This window comes from Ochotona curzoniae, unplaced genomic scaffold (genome assembly GCF_017591425.1).
Source record: "Ochotona curzoniae isolate NIBS_2020 unplaced genomic scaffold, NIBS_Ocur_1.0 contig_1, whole genome shotgun sequence".
Lineage (NCBI taxonomy): Eukaryota > Metazoa > Chordata > Mammalia > Lagomorpha > Ochotonidae > Ochotona > Ochotona curzoniae.
The window spans coordinates 21,930,105-21,949,481 of record NW_024464918.1 but is presented as its reverse complement, the minus strand read 5'-3'; the positions used below and the strand labels follow the sequence as shown (position 1 = coordinate 21,949,481).

General features: G+C 39.3%; 1 protein-coding gene across 1 annotated transcript; it reads left to right on the top strand.

Moving 5' to 3' along the window:
- The first annotated feature begins 7,533 nt into the window (after window positions 1–7,533).
- Window positions 7,534–19,155, top strand: SPINK6 (serine peptidase inhibitor Kazal type 6). The gene is made up of 6 exons (XM_040974388.1): window positions 7,534–7,581; window positions 9,664–9,772; window positions 10,499–10,521; window positions 15,338–15,517; window positions 18,182–18,297; window positions 19,110–19,155. The coding sequence occupies exons 1-6, from the start codon at window positions 7,534–7,536 to the stop codon at window positions 19,153–19,155; spliced, it is 522 nt and encodes a 173-aa protein (XP_040830322.1).
- Window positions 19,156–19,377: the final 222 nt, after the last annotated feature.

Genomic DNA, 19,377 nt, shown 5'->3' with positions numbered 1-19,377 from the left:
AATGTGCCTACAAAGTACAGGAGGAAAATCATCTGATAACTACTGGACGGAGGAACAACAGACTTGACAAAAACCGAGTACCAATTATGGTTAAACCAATCAACAACAAAACTGCAAATTACATATGGAATAAAATTTCTAACAAGTTAAAGGATTTCTGTGACAAACCTACAGAAAAATCGTAATTATAAAAACTCATTTTTCCCTTGAAACGAAAGTCAATGATTTTTAACCCTCATTCCCTCTCAGTATTTTATTGCATTTTCTAGCTAGTAAAATAAAGCAAAATACAAAGGAAAGACACAGAAAATGCTTTAGATCATAAAGAAAGAAAATTACCAGTATTTGAAGATAACATAATGATCTATGTAGAAAATGATAGTCTCCAAAAAATTAGAATTAAGATGAGGTTAGCAAGTTTAAAAGATATCATAGCAAAATATAAAATAAGCAGTTGATAGCTCATATAGTTTAGTCCTTGTGTGGTATTTATTCCACAAAATAAGTAACTTATACAAGTAAAATATATCTCCATAATATACTACCTGCTGTATTATAAGAATGGTAAAATATTATGTGTTAAGCCAGAAAAAATAGATTGATTCCTTTCTGGGTAACTGTGCAACACATTCTAGAATGAATTTTATTTTAGATTCATCAGGAAAGTAGATTCACACAGGCACGTAGAGATAGGAAAAGATGTTCCTAGACAGAAACTATCAATTGGCAGAAGTGTAGGAAGCAAGAGGAGGTGGGTGAGCCACTGTGAGTTACGCCACCACGCACAGTGCGTACACATCCTTCTAAGAGTGCCTGATTTCAGTCCCAGCTACTCTACGCTTCTTTTCTGCTCTCCTACGAACACATTAGGAAGCCAACAGATGATGTTCCTGCAAACTGCGTGACAGAGCTGCCCGAAGCTCCTGGATCCTGACTTCAGCCTGGATTAATCCAAGCTGCCGCAGGCATCTAGGGAGGTGCCAGCGAAGGGATCCTTACTGCACTTCGTCCTCTCCCTGTGTGTCATTCTGCCTTTCAAGCAACTATAAAAACAGGCAAATAAATAAATCCAAGGACTCAGAATTCTAGTGATCCGAGCTTCGAAAGTTTGGAGGTGAAACTGGGAAATGAAGTTGGGACCAAACTGGCCAGATCAGAGAAGAATCTAGAATCAAAATGAAGTGCTTAGCTTTACTGGCTAAGCTTTGTTCAGCAATACAGTGGCACGCCTGGTTCATTTGCCCTGGGGTATCATGGCCAAACTAGAGTTGACAGGTTTGGGAGAGAAGTTGGATAGCAGAAATTATGGGATTTTTGAACTTAGAAATAAAAATACTTGTAAAAGATTGTTATTCATGAAGCTTAAGATGCATTTAACAATAACATTTTTGAACTAAATCATTTAACCTGAGCAGAACTGCTTCCTTGGGACTTTCAAAGACTTTGGCAAACTTCCTTCTCGTATTGCTTGTCTTAGTAGACACCCTTCTGGTGGCTGTCATTAAGCTTCAGAGGCAGCAGGCAAAGCCAGCCATTTAATTAGGCCGAAACGATTCCCTTTTTATTTATTTATTTTTTTTTTAAATTATTACTGATGTGCAACTCAACCTTGTTTGTTTCTCATCACATTTTCCAAGAGGGTGCATAAATGTTTCGATTTGGTGTGGTGGGGAAGCCAGGCTGCCGGCAGGAGCTGTGAGTTCTGTCTCATTTTGAGCTGGTCTCTGATTTTACCTTGGGCCACCGCACAAATCAGGAACACTGTGTCATTCCAGGATCCAGTTGGGATTGGCCCATTTCCAATCTTTTCGCGGTTCTCTCGACTAGGTACGCTCTATGGCCGGGTCTCGCTTGGTTTTATCTCTGAATGTGTGTCCTCTTCAACACCCTCCTTACCAGCCTACCTCCAAACTTCCTGATTGTGTCACAGAACTTTTATTTCTGTTTCAAGAACAATACATGTGCTACTGCATTTTGGAGGGTCTTGCTTTGGTGACATCTTCTTACCAAAATGATTGGTTATTTATATACTGAAAGCACTTTAAAATATATTTTTTTCTAAAGCTTTTGAACTGTATATATAATACTTGCTAAACTGTTAACTCTTTGTGTGCAAGAATAACAGCATGCTATAAGGATTATTTTTAAGGCATTATGCATTGCTGTAAGAATACACAGGCACCCAAACCAAACAAACTTACACAAACAAGTTGTTTGATGAGTGATAGAGAAAATTAGGAGGTAGTTTATATTGAAATAGCCAAAAGATTAACAAAGATTTAAGTACATACAAAAATATTTACACTTATATAATACAAAAAATATTCTATTATCATGGGCTTAACCAGGGATATTAGAATTGCTTTAAAAAAATAAGAGAGCCCAGTGCAGTGGCCTAGTGGGTAAAGTCCTCACCATGAAAGCACTGAGATCCCATATGGGCGCCAGTTCTAATCCTGGCAGTCCCCGTTCCTATCCAGCTCCCTGCTTGTGACCTGGGAAAGCAGTCAAGGATGACCCAAATTCTTGAAACCCTGCATGCACGTGGGGGACCGGAAGAAGTTCCTGGCTCCTAGCTTCAGATCAGTGCAGCAGCAGCCATGGTGGTCGCTTGGCTAGTGACCCATCAGATGGAAGATCTTTCTCTCTGTCTCTTCTCCTCTCTATCTGCCTTTGTGATAAAAATAAAATAAATCTTAAATAAGATACACTCATGCTTCACCTTCACTAGCATTATATCCCATTATAGTCTAAAGCTCCAATAAATCAATCAGCATGTTCTTAAGTCTGTTTGAAAGAGTTACAGAGGGAAGGTGAGCCGGAGTGAGTCTTCCACCCACTACTTCACTCCTCCAGATGGCGCAAGGACGGGGCTGCAGGTGCCGGCTTTGCTCACTCCACCACAACGCTGGCCCCCCGCAGTCATGATTTACCAACCACTCGGAAACAAATTCATGTAAATTCTAAGAAGAAAAGTGATCACAGCCGCCCCCGCCCTGAGCCCTGATCTCTAAACAGAAAATATGGGAGCTGGAGTTATGGCTGTGACTTAATATCAGCGTCTTTCCCATTTTTAAGCATACAAATCAACAGTTCAGTCACACTAAGTTAACTCGCTGCCAAACAAATTGAAATTTGTGCAGTATTTTGGTTACACACACTTTGCATGGACCTTGTTTATAATCATCTGCCTCTACCTTATCAAATAACAGAAAGGGAAAGACTTGCAAGTGAGTTAAAACTGAAACACGGTTCGTGCGGAAGGGACCGGGGGGCTGCAGAAGAGTCATGGAAAATGTGTACTGCGTAAAAACTTCATGCATGTTGACACTTTTGTCCTAAAATAATCTCTTATGCGTTTTTAAGATCTACTTGAAATATCCTCACGTATCTACAAGAAATTAAAAAAGGAAAGTAAAAGTAGAAAAATAGATCTTAGCAGTTATCTGTAAGCTTAAGACAAGAAAGAAGACCGATTTGGGGAAATATTGATCAGAACAGCTATTAATGTTCTTGGAGAACACATAGTATTTTAATAATGGACACAGAGTGCTCAATATTAGATGGATAGGGTCCAGTGTGGTAGCCTAATGGCTAAAATCCACACCTTGCACATGCTGGCATCCCATATAGGCACTGGTTCTAATCCTGGTGGCCCTGCTTCCCCTCAATCTCCCTGCTTGTGTCCTGGGAAAGCAGTCGAGGACGGCCCACAACCTTGGGACCCTGCACCTGTGTGGGAGATGGGAAGAGGCTCCTGGCTCCTGGCTTTGGATCGGCTCAGCCATTGCAGCTGCTTGGGGAGTGAATCATCGGATGGAAGGTCCTCCTCTCTGTATATCTGATTTTCCAATAAAAATAAAATAAATCTTTTAAAAAATTAGATGGGTCAGTTATGAATAAAAGATTTTTAAGACACAGGTTTTTCTTGCAAGGAATATCTAGACAATTTTTTTTAAGATTTATTTTTATTAGAAAGGCGGATATACAGAGAGGAGAAACAGAGAGGAAGATCTTCTGTCCAATGATTCACTCCCCAGGCAGCCGCAACGGCTGGAGCTGAGCCAATCCGAAGCCAGGAGCCTCTTCCGGGTCTCCCACACGGGTGCAGGGTCCCAAAGCTTTGGGCCATCCTCGACTGCTTTCCCAGGCCACAGGCAGGGAGGTGGAAGGGAAGTGGGGCTGCCGGGATTAGAACCGGTGCCCATATGGGATCCCGGGCATGCAAGGCGAGGACCTTAACCACTGTGCCACCGCACCAGGCCCTAGACAAATTTTTTAAATTCAGTTTTAAAAAGTAGAACAGTCTTGCATGAAAAATAAGGTGACATAACTTGAAAATTAAGATGTAGTATTACTTTCAACAGAGGATTTTCAACTGAAATATCTCCAGAGGCTAGAAACAAGTAAGGAAAATTGGTCAAATATAGAGTACATTCAAGGGCCCAGAGCAATAGCCTAGTGGCTAAATCCTCACTTTGCAACCCCCTGGAATCCCATATGGGCACCAGCTTCTGTTCCAGCTGCTCCAGTTCCCATCCAGCTCCCTGCTTGTGGCCTGGTAAAGTTGTCAAGGATGGCCCAAAGGCTTGGGACCCTGCACTCACACAGGAGACCCAGAAGAAGCAGCTCCTGGCTCCTGGTTTCGGATCAGCCCAGCTCAGGCTGTTGTGGCCACTTGGGGAGTAAACCAGAAGACAGAAAATTTGTCTCTCTTCTCTCTGTAAATCTGACATTCCAAGAAAAATAAATAAATCTTTGAAAAAAAAAACAGAACATATTTAAATAAGGCGGAGCACTAAAATAAAGCTTCATTACTTTCTCTCCACTCAAAGATGGCATCCGGGGAAAACACACATAAATCAACATTGGCAGGATGTTGGTAGCTTCTGGACGTTGGGCTCCATCCCTCCTGGAATCACTACAGTGTGACCACGCTGTGATCCGGTCTGTCTCTTCCTCTCACTCACAGCTGAACTGTTAGCGCCCTCTGCTGGAGGACTTGAAGCCCTTTGTCCGGCTTCCGAAGACAATGTCTCTTGATGCCCAAGTCCTCCATGGGTCACTTCTGTTAATATTTGTTTCTATGTTGAAACTATGATTTTTAGCCGATTCTTGTGATCTTTACTGCCATAGGAAGGACTTCTAGGAAATTGCTGGGAGGTCCTGGTTGGCTACCTCTCTTATTAGAGACAATGTTGCATCAAGAAAGTAGGATGATATATCTTTATCCGATCTCCAAAACCCACGGAGTTTAAACTAAGCCAGGACGATCAAGTCTAAACTAGATCCCTTAGCTGCCTCTTTTCTTACATTCCTCTCCTTATTTCTAAGAAAAGCTGCCCTTTCCTGTGTTATTTAATAAGTTCTATAAAAAAAAATCAATCTTTTTTTTTTAACTGAATAAATATTAGATCACTACACATACAAAACTCTTGATTTTGGTCTATTGTATGGCTTGGGTTCAAAGTAATACACTGATATGTATGAATAATAATTTGAAATTAAAGAGTTACATGAGTAAACAAAATATTCAAACATGCCAATACAGACACACACATATCCTAGGATCAAAACTAACCATTTTAAACAAGGAAGTTAAATTTCAACAGCCAAGCTGACAGATGGGTAGATCAGCAGCAAAAATTACAGCAAACTTCAAGTTTGAAGTTCTTCCTATGTATGTTAAATAAATATACATAATTTTGTATAAAATCTGACAATATTTGAGTAAATGTATAATGTTTATATACAACTTTTGCATGAAAGTACAATAATATTCTCTTTAGAAAAGAAGATGGACATGGCTAAACTTTGTCAGTGAATTGCATGTCTGTTGCGACTTATTTTATTCTACCTGAATAGAGCAGTGACCCGTCCCACGCTACCTTCCTCCAACATTTTCCTTCCTTTTTTTTGCTGATTTGCTTTTTTCTGCATGATTATATATACATATGTATGTATGTATGTATATTTGTATATGTGTATATATACAAATTTATCACTGAATGTTAAAATTTTCTGTATTTTCTTGGAAGAGCTACAGAAAACAGCCAACTTATTTTTCTACTATACTGTACCCAAAGATTAAATAACTGAATGATTTTCTGTAACCTGTTTATAACCTGTTATTTTCTGAATTTCTTATTTAAAGAGCTTATTAAATGATTCTCCAGAGAGTGCTTCTTCCCATTTAAGGTGTATTTTTGAACTATTGGCAAGGTCTCAGAAACCTAACAATATTGGATGCCAAAAGTACCAACTTTAAAATATATATATATATATATATATTTATACTTATAGAAGCATATTCCCACCCCCATAGCATTTACAAACCAATGTCTGGGCTTTTGTGTGGCAAGCTGTGTTTTGACGAGTATGATAAATGCTGAAAATACAGAATTGGAAGCATTCAAAGAAAGAAGGTAGAACTATCCTGTAAACACACATCTTTGGGATGGAAAGGAAGACTCTTGATGGATGCTAAAGATAGGGAAGGAAAGAATAAAAGAAAAGGAGAGTCATATTTAGGAGAATAGTTGGGGCTACAGTTTGAGCATTTAGAGCAAGATAAGAGAAATAAGAACTCCAAATAAAACTTATCATTTCCAAGAGGCCACAAAGATTTGAAGATAAAAACCACAGCATCTGAGTTATACATCAACTTTCTCAGAGTCTACTTTAAAATGAATGCAATTATTTTCATACAAAATAAATGGCTTATTTATCCATAGATTACATGAATCCCTTGTGCTATAATTGGATATATTTTGCATTAAAATATTTCAGTATTTTAGGTGTTAGAGTATACTTTTCAAGTATCTAATTTAGTTAGCTTGAGGTCTTTTTTTTTTTTCTTTTTACAATTTAACATAACCTTGACTAATGAATCTTTGTTCATTTGGACTCAATAATTGGAAATCACTGACATTTGCAATAGTGATTTAAGAATAAATTAATTCTTGTCTACAAAAGTGATTTTTCTGAAATACTCTGGTTACAATGTAAAATACCTATCCCCCTTAGGTACATCTTGGATGGTTTACACTCCAAAAGTCCAAGTTACACCCAAAACGCCACTCCCCTAGGCTGACTCATCTGGACCACAGACACGCAGGGCTAGTCTGAAAGCGACATAGAGATCAACTGGGACTCAGCCAAGTGAATCATCCCTTCAACATGCGAAACCTTAGAGGAGACAACAGGGAGAATATATTGGTTGTTAGGAAAATATAGGTTACTTGTGGAAAATGACATCCTCTATTAAAAAGATCTAAGGAGTGACTCACATAATTGTCCTAATTTTTTAAGATTGACGGGAAACATGTGATAGGTTCCAATAAATACCTAAAGCAAATCGGACTGCAGATGATTTTAGAAAGGGATTTTCATAAAGAAGGTGGAGATCCCAGCTCCCTCCACCATGTCTCTATATATAGGCCTGATTGTGTGTTTTCATGCTTTCTGAGAACTGCCTCGACAGAGCATCTGAGCTGGACGAGTGGTTTTGATCTGACTGAGCTAACTGGCACTATGAAAATATCAGGTGTCTTTCTGCTCCTCTCTCTGGCTCTTTTCTGCTTTTTCCCAGGTGAGTTTTTTTCCCTTAAATTTATAATATCAACTCTTCACTGAACTAGAGATGTCAAGAGTAAGTGTAACATATTCAAAATTCTAACAATTTGATAAGAAAAAACAATGAAAGAGATCATCTTACCAGTATTGATTATGAACATGGCAATGATGATGATAAAGTGGTTGCCACTCATTAAGCTTCAATAAATGAGCATCTAGAGACTTTTCTGTATAATCTCCAATTTTCTATTCTGTATAATCTCATATTCCTATTCTACTTCAATGAAGTGGACACTAACAAGTTAACAAAATGGCCAAAGAACTTGCAACTAGTAAAATTTACCTCTAATTTGAATCCAGATCACAGCTGATATTTGTTTCAAAAAGCAGTCCAGGGGTGGGTAATTGCATTACATACTAACTAGACTTTCCAATGCAACAGAGAACTTCTTTGTTCTTCACTTTTTGTTACAAAGACACTCCCAAAATTAAAACTGAAACAAGGAAAAAAATGAAAACTCAATAATGAAATCTATTGAATCTTTGAGTGAAAAAAAAAACATGTATGTTATTGCTGAACTAAACGTTTTTTCCAAGAGAAAACATCTTTGGTCACTTGAATTGATAAGGTGGTTCAAAGCAGATGTTCGAGGTGATGTTTTTCATCACAGGACCATCAGAATGGATGGCACGTGTGAATCTGTTCCTTCCCTTTCACAGTATTCCTCTCTTGTTATTATAGCGAGCAAAGCAAAGTTCTAGGTGCTTCCGTGTCTCATGATTCTTGCCTGTGACAACAGCAAATGAATTCAGCAATGAAAGATTTTAAATTACACAATATCTGAAAAACATTTCTTCAGTGAGTCTTAGCTTCTGGAAAATCCATCCCTCACTGTTGCTGCTCATGTTTATGTAAACAAATGGATTTTTTAATATGGAGAAATAACTAAATGATTCTTGGTAAATTATTGGGTGAGCTTTGATAGTTCAATTAGCTATTAAGATAAACATATCTATATTAAAATTTAATTGCAAAAAGTAGATCTAGAATCAATTACTACCAGCACACTGCATCTCTTCACAAAGGCAAACTGAACTTTTGAGTACTTACTGTGTACCACAGCGTCAGTAGCTCATAAATACGACATATTATTCAGAGGGACATAGTGCCTAAGAGCCTTGATGTTCAAACAAAAAACAATTTCAGTTCTTACATTTCCTTAGAGCTTTGCGACCCTCCCAAGCCCAATTTTCCTAATATTTAAGATAAAGATATAAAACAATTACTTCCAGATGAGAAACTGAATGAGGAAAAAGCACGTGAGCTGCTTTGCTAGTAGACGGAGCATAGTAAGTATTGTCCAATGTCCATAAATAAGGCCATTATCACTGTGAAAATGGAATTGAAACAGTCATAGATTGGACTCAGACATTGCCAACCTTGGTCTGAGTCTGCTGTGCCGTGTTCCACAGACAAGACGTGGGGCCAAACTCTGCTCCTCCATCACCATTTTGTGCAGGAAGAATCAACAGAAAATGAATGATTTTTCCCTGTCTATAATAACCACTGGGTGGATTTACAAAAATATAGATTCCCAGGCTCTGGTTTTACGTAATGGAATTTTCAAGGAATTACTCTAAGAATTTGTTCACTGGTATCACTAAGAATCAGTTCACCAGTAGATATGAACTGATGAGTTCAGTAACCATCCTGAGAAAGAACCAGTAACTTCCTTCACAACTTAGAAGCCTCCTTTTGCCTTTATCCCACGAGCAGAGCTAGCTTGCTGAGGCATCTTCAGTGCTTCTGCCATGACTGCTGACCTGCAGACAGACTGCGCTAAGCTGCAGTCTCGCTGAGGGGGGTTTGGATTTTCTTGGACAGCTGTAGCTGCTGCACTAGGCACTCCTCAGAAACAGTCATAGATGAAAATTCAGCAGCAAATTCCAGAATTGGATCTAGGATTGTTGCAATCTCAGTATATTAAAGCACTGAGTTCATTACAACAACCGAAAATCACAAAAGAGAAAAGAAGTAAGGAAACAAGATTGTGTGCATTTATTGTTTTTTTCTCTTTATGAATTTAGAGAGGCATAGAAGTAGAAGTGAGTCACAGGAAAGAAATCAAGCTGATCAACACCAGCTTACATTTGAGCCAAGTCTGGGATTCTATACAAAGCCACAGAGGAGAAACTGGTATGATGGCACAGTGGGTTAAGCCACTGTAACCCATTGGAAGTTCTGATTAGAGTCTCAGCTACTCTGTTTCCAATCCCACGCCAGTTAATGTATCCTGGGAGGCAGAAGAGCCACCCTGAAGGGAGAAGTGACTGGAGCTCTGAGCTCATGGCTGCCTACTGTTCCAGTTTTGACTGTAGCAGGCACTCTGAGTGAGCCAGCACTTAGCTGTCCCTGCCTCACTCTCATGCCGTTCCACTCTGGCTTTCTACCTTTAATGGATAAAAAAATAAAACATTTAAAAAATAAAGTACAAATGAGCAATTTTGAGCTCCGGAACAAATACAATTACTTTCCTGATTTCTGGTGATTCTTTGGGAGGAACTTCATGGACTGTACCTCAACATGTTGATATTTGAAGACATGCTCCAATCCAACTTCTCCAGACGAGATCAGAGATGACAGTAAATTAAGTACAGGGCCGAGTTGCCCATATGAACCTCCACATCCTACATTTTCACCCACCCCCTACAAGCCTTCTACAATTGCTGTTTCTTCATGAGCAATGTTTGCAAATCATCACCCTGGTAAGCAGGTGTTCCACACTGAAACAATGTGCGATGGTTCTTTGAGATTGCCAAAAGCCTACAGTTACTACCGGGGACCATTTTCCAATATTGTAAATCCTGCTTTTTGAAATTCATAAATTACAATGTGCTTTTGTTTTGCTGTTTCTTTTTTTAGGTGTTTTGAATCAAGAGAAAAAGGTAAGTGACTTTTTTTATGTTTTATTAATCTGCTCCTCTGATCTGGATGCTAAGTGGCTGGTATTCTTTGGCAAAAAGAGGTTTGTTTGTAGGTAAAAGGGCACAAATAGTGAACAGGTCCTTTTATCAGGCCAAATGCAAATGTTAATCAAAATAATTACTTCAAAAAATCTAATCCTATAAAAAGAAGGAAACTTAGAGTTTTGCTTCACTGCTAACTTTTTAATGTTTGCTACACAGATGAGGCGGCTGTAGGCTCATGTGAGCCCCTGAATAAGAAAGGAGAGGGTTGGGGGAGAAATGGACAGGGGTGGAAGGTGGACGAGATAAATGTTTTGGTTTTCCCTCCTGTGTCTACAGTGGGAAAGACAAAAATTGACTCAAATTTGGATACACTGCACAGTTTAAAAATGGAAATGGAAGCAATTTGTCCTCCTTGGGGACTTTTTATTTTCCAAACTAACTCATCAACTTCCTTTGAGTTTTATATGTGCTGTCTGATGACAGAAGAGTAAGTGCAATTTGCTCCGCCCCTGTTCTCTGTCCATAGCAAACATTTTTAAGGGACCCTGGGACTAGTTTTTATTTACTGTTGCTGTTCCCGAGAACCCTCTGTATAACAATTTCCAGACACGATTGCCAATTGACTGGAATTGGCAAAGAAATGGAAAAATATTCACCAACCTCATACACCACAATATGGCATGAAGCTGAGCACCCCCACTTGTTTTTTTTTTTCATTTTTTAGGATCACATATTAAAATGTACCTTACATTTAATAGTGCCTTACAATTAACTGCCCGCAGTGTGTATATGTGTGCACTTGTCTGCATTGGTACATGAAGCATTACATCTCAAAATTAACTTACTATGTTTAGGATGGCAGCATAAGCGATATTAACTATAAAATACATATGAGAGGACATGACAGTTAATGTGTTTTTCTTCATCCCATTATGTAGTACATTAGAATGATAAAACTATTACAAACAGATTTAAAAGACACAATTCCATCTGTTTTCTCATTAACTTGGGAGTCGCTGCCTTTCCTTAGGCTTTATTTCCTCGTGATTTTAATGTTTTCTAATATTCCCTTGAAATACCCTACTTCCTGACTATTTCTTTATGTATCTTGTGACCTGCTTATTTCAGGGTCACTTAAATTATTTAACCATGGAAGAGATTAACTAATAGCAACATGGGATATAAATTTGCACTCTCAATAATTATCCAGAAGATGCTTGCACACAAGAAAATCCAAGTGTGCTTTCCTGGGTAAAACAGTAAAGGCATTCCTGGGGAGCGGCGACTCTGGGGTCCGACGAGAGTGCAAATATTTGCTATGTGGTCCGTGGACTCTCTCTTCCTTTCTTACTAATGTCCCTAAGACAAATTTTGGGATTCAATGATCTCCCCTGCCCTAAATATTTGAATCACTATGAACCAACTCTATTTCCAAGGTTGCCGTCCAGTCTCCACTCAAATCTATAAACGACAGAGAGGGGTCACTTCTCTGCATGGCTAGAAGGAGACAGACTCTCAATGCTCAGTGGAAGAACTTGAAACTGAAGTTAGGAGCATGCCTGTTCAAGTCTGACAGTCAATTGGCTGTTCAACTCTGATATCCAGCCAAGACAAAATAATTTTCTCCATGAAGAAACATGTAGTGGGAGATTATGATTAGCATCTAAATTATGGCCCTTCAAGACTGTTGTAGTCTTTCAAAAAGATTATTTATGCTTCTAGAACTCAGGTTACAGCAAAACATTTTTTATTATATATGATTGCAAGTCTATTGCTCACTCTTTAATTTGCCAAGTATGTATGTACATTAAATCACATAACAGTAAAATAAAACTGTTTACCATCCCTAGAATTCCATTAAAGATGTACTGCAATACCAAATCGCCAAAATTTGGCAGGGGAGGGGAAGATTTATTTATTCCTTCGAAAGGCAGAGTTGTGGAAAGAGGGAGAGAGAAAGAACTGTCCACTTCTGGCTCACATCCCAAATGGCCACAATGACTGAGACGGTGTCAGGCTAGAGCCAGGAGCCCAGAGCTTCCTGCAATTTAAAATAAGGTCACTTGTCTCCACACATCAGAAAAGATTTCAAAGTAATAGGAAAATACTTGCGTTGATTCTGATAATAAGTGTTGATAGTTGGAATGGGTAGTGAATCTGGAATTAGCAAAGAGGCCTAGAGGTTAAGACACAGAAAAGGCACCACTACCCAGAGCAAGAAATGGCAGCATTGTCCACAGGGAGGTTCCTCCAGCGGAAGAAGCAGTTACGAAAGATCTGAAGCACAAAACTAGTTCAAAAAGAATAGTTACATTTTGATTACATATACATTTATGAATCGAGTTATTAAGGTTCCATGTAGATGCAAATCACTGAGAACCAAAGCTTGAGATAAGGAAGTAAACTCAAGAAAATAAAGTCTTAGATTCATCTGTTCTTTTTGTGAAAATATATGTTCTTAGGAGGCAAAAATCAGGTGTATATAACCACCTTGTCACTGATCATAATTGATACTCAGTAGGAAAAATAGAAGACGGTGAACTGAAGAAATGGCTGGACAATTCACTAACCAAGGTTTGCAAAGGCTAAAGTGACAAAGAGCAGCACGTATACAAAAAGTTATGAGTTATACAAATGGCCAGAGAGGGGTTGGCCCAAAAGGCCCTGTTTTAAAAGTGAGAATAAGAAGGAAAAGGGGAAAATTAGCCAGGGCTGGGCTAGTGCCAGGAGCCAGGTCTCTCAGCAGGTGTCAGGGGCCAAGCACTGAGCATCAGCCCCCAGGATGCAGAAGAGAGAAGCTGTACTGGAAGAGGAGTTGCTGGGATCCGAATAGGCAGTCCAGTCCAGGATATGGGCATCTGAACACTGATCCCAGAAGGCAACATTTTTGAGAGCAGTTTCAGAGGAGCAGATGGGGCAAGAAAGCAGGGAGAGTGCAAGTCAAGGCAGGACACAGTGTGTGGGAGATCATGAAGTTGATTCCACCCTATGGATGTTTTTCAGCGAGGGGAGAACAGATATTATTCTTCATCCCAAGTTGGTGTGTGTGTGAGAGAGAGAGAGAGAGAAAGACAGAGAGAGAGACAGAGAGACTGCAATTGGCTTCATTTGTAACCTTAAAATAATAGACTAAAATATTCCTGATATTGAGCCTTCCATTGCCTTAATGACAATATAAATACAGTTTTTCAAGCAAGTCAAATTATTTTGTTGTCATAACTGGTAAAGATAACTGATTTAGGGACTAAGATTACTTTTCCAAAAAAACAAATGCACACCAACTTTCGAGAGGTGCAATTCCAAGAATATCCACAAGAGGGCAGGCTGATTCCTTTGCACAGTAAGTTTTGTGGAATTTGAAATACCTAGAGATAAACTGCGTTTCTTGCTGAATCCAAACTCAACCTAAAAAAAGATTTCAAAAAAAAAAAAAGAAAGAAAGAAAGAAAGAAAGAAAGAAAAAAAGAAAAAGAAAAGAAATCTCACTAACACAGAGCAAATAATCACTGCTTCCCCAGACTCTAGAATCTGAAGTCGATTATTGGGGTTAATAATGCCAACTTTCCATGTAACAAATGGTATTTTATAAGTATTTTCAAACAATCTGGCTTTACAAAAAGCCTTGAAGATAAGGCTTCCCAGCCCTTGTTAAATACAAAGAAGCTGAAATTGAGGACAATGAAGTTACTACACCATAAAATGCAATTAAAACATGAGAGAAGCTAAATAAATGCAAGCCCAGGCCAGCCTGCCTCCATCTAAGACAACCTTCCCAAACTGCAGCAGACTGGGGACAGTGTAACAAGATTTCAGCTTTCCTGAGACTTCTGAGGGCCTCGAGGATGGAAGTTTGAACGAGAAAATGCAATCCTGCCACTGCCCCAGTCTAGACCTGCCTTGACCTCCACTGACAAGCCAATTGTTTGGTTAAGGAATCCTAGATAAAGTATCGTTGTTTATATGTAAGTATATAAAATATAAATATACATGAATATATCTGTATTTACATAAATGAAAGAGGAGAAGACATTTATTCAGGCAGAGGAACCTTAGTCTACATCTGCAATTGTGAGCAGTGTGGTCTCCTTCCAACCCCAAACCCAGTGTCCCCTGGCCTCATTGTTCGATTTACTGGAAGAACTTCTGGATGGTTCTATGGAGGCAACGTTGCCTTCCACAGACTCTCAGTCTCACAGAATGTGGTCCTCTCTGGGCCCCAGTAACCATGCTAAAACTTCTTACACAGCGCATGGAGAGGGACCTACACACAAAAGAGGGATTGTCTAAAGATGTCGCTTTCTTTCCAACCCAAATGAAGGACAGAGAATGTAGGAACTTAATTTCCGTAGGCTAACTGAAAGCCATCAATGTCAACCCATGGACCAATAAAGCTAAAAGGAACACAAATGCCATCTAGTCTCTGTATACATCATTTTCCATAAATCAGGTGCAACAAGATTTCTTTCTAAACTCCTAACAGATGATTTCAAAAATTCCCCACCGACTCTCTGTAACACTGCTGGGACCACACTCGATCAATAGGACAATACTGGGAATGAGGCAATGACTTTAACAAAGGTTTTTAAATGTGCGTGTGTGAAGAAAATTTAGGTGCAGGTATCGTGTGCTTTGTTGGAGAGAATACAGCTAGTCACAAACAGAACAAATTCTGTAACCTGGGGACTGCCGATGGACACTGTTATTTAATTGCATGAAATGTATCTGTTGTAGGAATGTTTGATCCTCTGCCAGTTGATTGATTTGTTTCTATTTGTTGCACATTTTCTATTAGTCTCTTTCCGGGAGAAGAGAAGAGGGCGAGGGGGGAAGGGAGGGGCTAGAAACGCCCAAAGCGAATGTTCTTGCCAAGTACTACTTCCGCATCTGCTTTCTAAAGGACGAGAGAGGATGGATCACGAGATCGCAGGGCCGGTTGCCAGGGGCAGGTGTCTTAAGGAGACGCCTCTTTCAAGTAAGAGACTTTCTTGTTTCTTTGCCTAGCTGCTCTCACCCAAGGGACACACAGAGGATTGATGGAGATACCCACTGTCCCTGCTCGTCCCTCTGTGGCTTCTAACCCACATGCAGAGCAGTCACAATGTTCTTTGTTTCCCTACTAGCTACATAAATCTCTGTAGAGACACTCTTCACAGAACCAGCACTCATGTCTTCTCCAGGTTAGTTGCCTCCTGGATGTATAAATGAAATATCAGCAATGATTCTGTGATCCAGTTCTTGGTTGACCTAAACACACCATTTAAAGTGTGTACCTATTAATGTCTTAAATACAAAATATTCGCTTTTGAGAAAAAAGTGAAGTTATAATGTCTTTCATTTGGAGAGAAAGACTGTTGTTCAAGAAATAATAGATAATGGAACTGAAATTCAGGGCAAAGGAGGAAAATTAGACGTATATGTAGATATCTTGTATCCATCCAAATTCTTACAAGATCTCTGTTAAGCATATGCTGCCCAACCTCACACTTCATTTGGTACAAGAAGCTAAATCTCAGCAACAGAAACAATTTCTTACACGTGATATTTGTGCTCCTTTTTAAAAATTTAATTGTACAACCTTTTCACTGACAATTTTACCATTATTTATCAGTATGTAAGATTGCTAGTATCTTTTTTTAAAGATTTTTATTTTTATTATTTTTTTTTATTGGAAAGGTGGATATACAGAGAGGAGAGACAGAGAGGAAGATCTTCCGTCCTATGATTCACTCCCCAAGTGACCGCAATGGCCGATGCTATGCCGATCAGAAGCCAGGAGCCTCTTCCGGGTCTCCCACACGGGTGCAGGGTCCCCAAGCTTTGGGCTGTCCTCGACTGCTTTCCCAGGCCACAGGCAGGGAGCTGGAAGGGAAGCAGGCTGCCGGGATAGAACCGGCGCCCATATGGGATCCCGGGCGTGCAAGGCGAGGACCTTAACCACTTGCGCCATCACGCCGGGCCCCAGATTGCTAGTATCTTAAATAAGCAATTCCTTTGCCAATGCTTGTTCTATTCCCCACTCGGTCCTCTTTAAATATAAATTTTGTTGTATATAATTTGTCATTACAAATGAAGTTATGGGATACATATAGGTAATGCAGATATTATTGTCCTAAGGCAAATGAACATAACCAATGTCTTACCTTGTCACTTGTTTTTCTGTTGTTTGCATACCAAGAGCAGCTAAAAGTCTACTCACTGAACATGCATCCCAAACATATTACTCCCTCCCTCGTGTTGCCCTTTGGACTCCATGAATTGTTTTCCTGATGCCCATGTGTTCTGACTATAGTTGTGATCAAGGATATACAGTGACATTTAGTTCTTATTTCTCTACATGAGGATGTGTTGCTAACCAATCATAATAGACAGTTGAAGGTTTTGAATCAACAGAGAGGAGCAACTTGTTCAAGTTTAGGTAAGCTGTTCCGTGTTCCTAAGGACAATATTCTCACCTGGTAACTATGTATTGTTGCTCAGTGTACCCCTTGAGGTTATGCTCAGTAGTCTGACTATGGAACAACAGGTCAACAGGATAATGTCACCTTAATGGAACTGAGACCAGAACCAACCAAAGCTCCTGTGTTCACACTAAATGTCACTTCACTGCAAACAACTCGCTCTTAGAACCATTCAACTTTTTGTATTTCACATGCCTAATATTCAATTTCCTTTGCAAGCCTAATGTTAACTGGCACTGTGTTGAAAAAAAATCTTAAAAAAAACTTGAGACTACTTCTGAGAGAACACAATGACCAAGGATATATTAGTTAATCAAGGATGTATTAGTGGTTTATCTGCTACCATTCCTTACATCTTGATACTTAATGAACAGTTGTTCTCAGTAAGATTGAAATATTAAAACATTCTAAATACAGCAAATAAAGTAGCTATTATTACATCCTAGTAGGCACACAAGTTGAAATTCTCCTGACTCTGAGTCAAAGTTACTATGCAATATTGGAACTTTTTTCTGAGGGATAATAAATGGAGGCTGCATTCATAGGGCAAGTACAAAAACTACCAGGTGCCCCTTTCATTATCCACATCCTTGTGGAAGGAGTGCTATCAAAGGGCATCAATACAGTTGAAAAAACGATGTCCTTTAATGACTGAAAGCTATTTTTTAATTTAATTTTTTATTTTGTGGTACAATTCCATAACTCTGGGACTTCCCTTACTCCCTCCCTAAAATCCCTGCCCACTTTGGATTTTCCCCCATATTGCAACAATAGTAAAGTCCTTCATATGAAAGCAGGTCATAAGTCCATCATTGTAAGTGTATCCTGACATTGTGGGTATGGACAATGGCAGACAACAGAATGCTGGGCCATCTGTCAAAAGCTACTTTCAATTGCAGTGATTTAACATTGGAGCGAAGATCTGAATGATACCCTTTAAGATCATTAATTTACTACTGGGTACAATAATGTAATGTATTTTTCATAAGTTCCCATCTCTCATATAGTTAGCATATTCTACTCAGGCTGATGTGGAGAGCTATTTTCTATTTTAGGATGCCTTGTGTCACAACTATATAGATGTAGAAGATGTTAAGTTTGTAGTCCCAAACTCTTGTATTAACAGTCCCTTCAAGTAGGATGCTCTGATGCTGTTGTCACTGTCCTTGTTTTGGTAGGTTGACTGTGCTGAGTTCCGTGACCCCAAGATCTTCTGCACCCGGGAATCTAATCCCCATTGTGGCTCGGATGGCCAGACATATGGCAACAAATGTGCCTTCTGCAAGGCAGTGGCGTAAGTGCTACCCTCACTGCACCTGTCCCTTTCAGAGTTAAGATTCAGATAGCTTTATGGGAACATTTTCACATATTCTGACTTCTAATGAAACACTTAAAGATCAACATCAGTTCATAATGAACACATCGTGTCTGACTCATTGATGCCAAATTTTCCTTAAGAGCACGTCAATGGCAGAAGTTGAAATACTAATTAACAGAAGGTTTTGGAAAGGTCGGTGGTACACAGTATAAAGCCAAATGCTGGGAACAGCGTTATGGTACAATGTGTTAAGCCACTGACTGGGATGCTGGTATCACATAATGACTGCTGGTTCAAGTTCTGGTTACTCCACTTTCAATCCAGCTCCCTGCTAATGTGCCTAGGAAATAAGTGGAAGACAGCCCAGGATCTCGTGCCCCTGTCACCCGCATGAGAGACCGAGAAGGAATTACAGGCTCCTGGCTTCAGCCTGCCCCAGCCCTGGCTATTGTTGTCTTTTGAATGTTCAAAAAGACAATGCTTGAGTGTTTTTGGAATAGAATTGTGACACTGTAGCTCCTTTGCCAGTATTCTTCGCATAATTTCTACCTATCCCAGTTCCACGTATATTTACTCTCAGAAAATGAGCAGTTAGTACAGAAATCTAAGGCTTATCAAAATTCTGAGATTGGTTTACTACTGACATTTTTCGTAGGCTGGATGTCACGAGTTCACTAATCTTGGCAGATTCATAGGTGAATACTTAGAGCCTTGCCATAATTACACTTGTTTCCCATCTCTGGTGAATTCTTAAGATATTACACTGAACATGTCTCTTTCTTTCACAGGAAAAGCAATGGGAAGATTAACCTAAAGCATCATGGGAAATGCTGAATTATGGCCAATGTTTGATGCTGGCTTGTTGATACCCATCATTTTTTTTTTCACTTCTGCTTTTACTTTTTCCTAGCAAATGCCTTACATGTATGAAGACAGACCTAGATCAATACATGTCTATTTTCCTTGATTTGTATGTCAATAAATTACATTCTGCAAAAGCATAGATTAATGTTTCTACTTTGACATTATGAATATATGCAGGGAGCCAGCACTGTG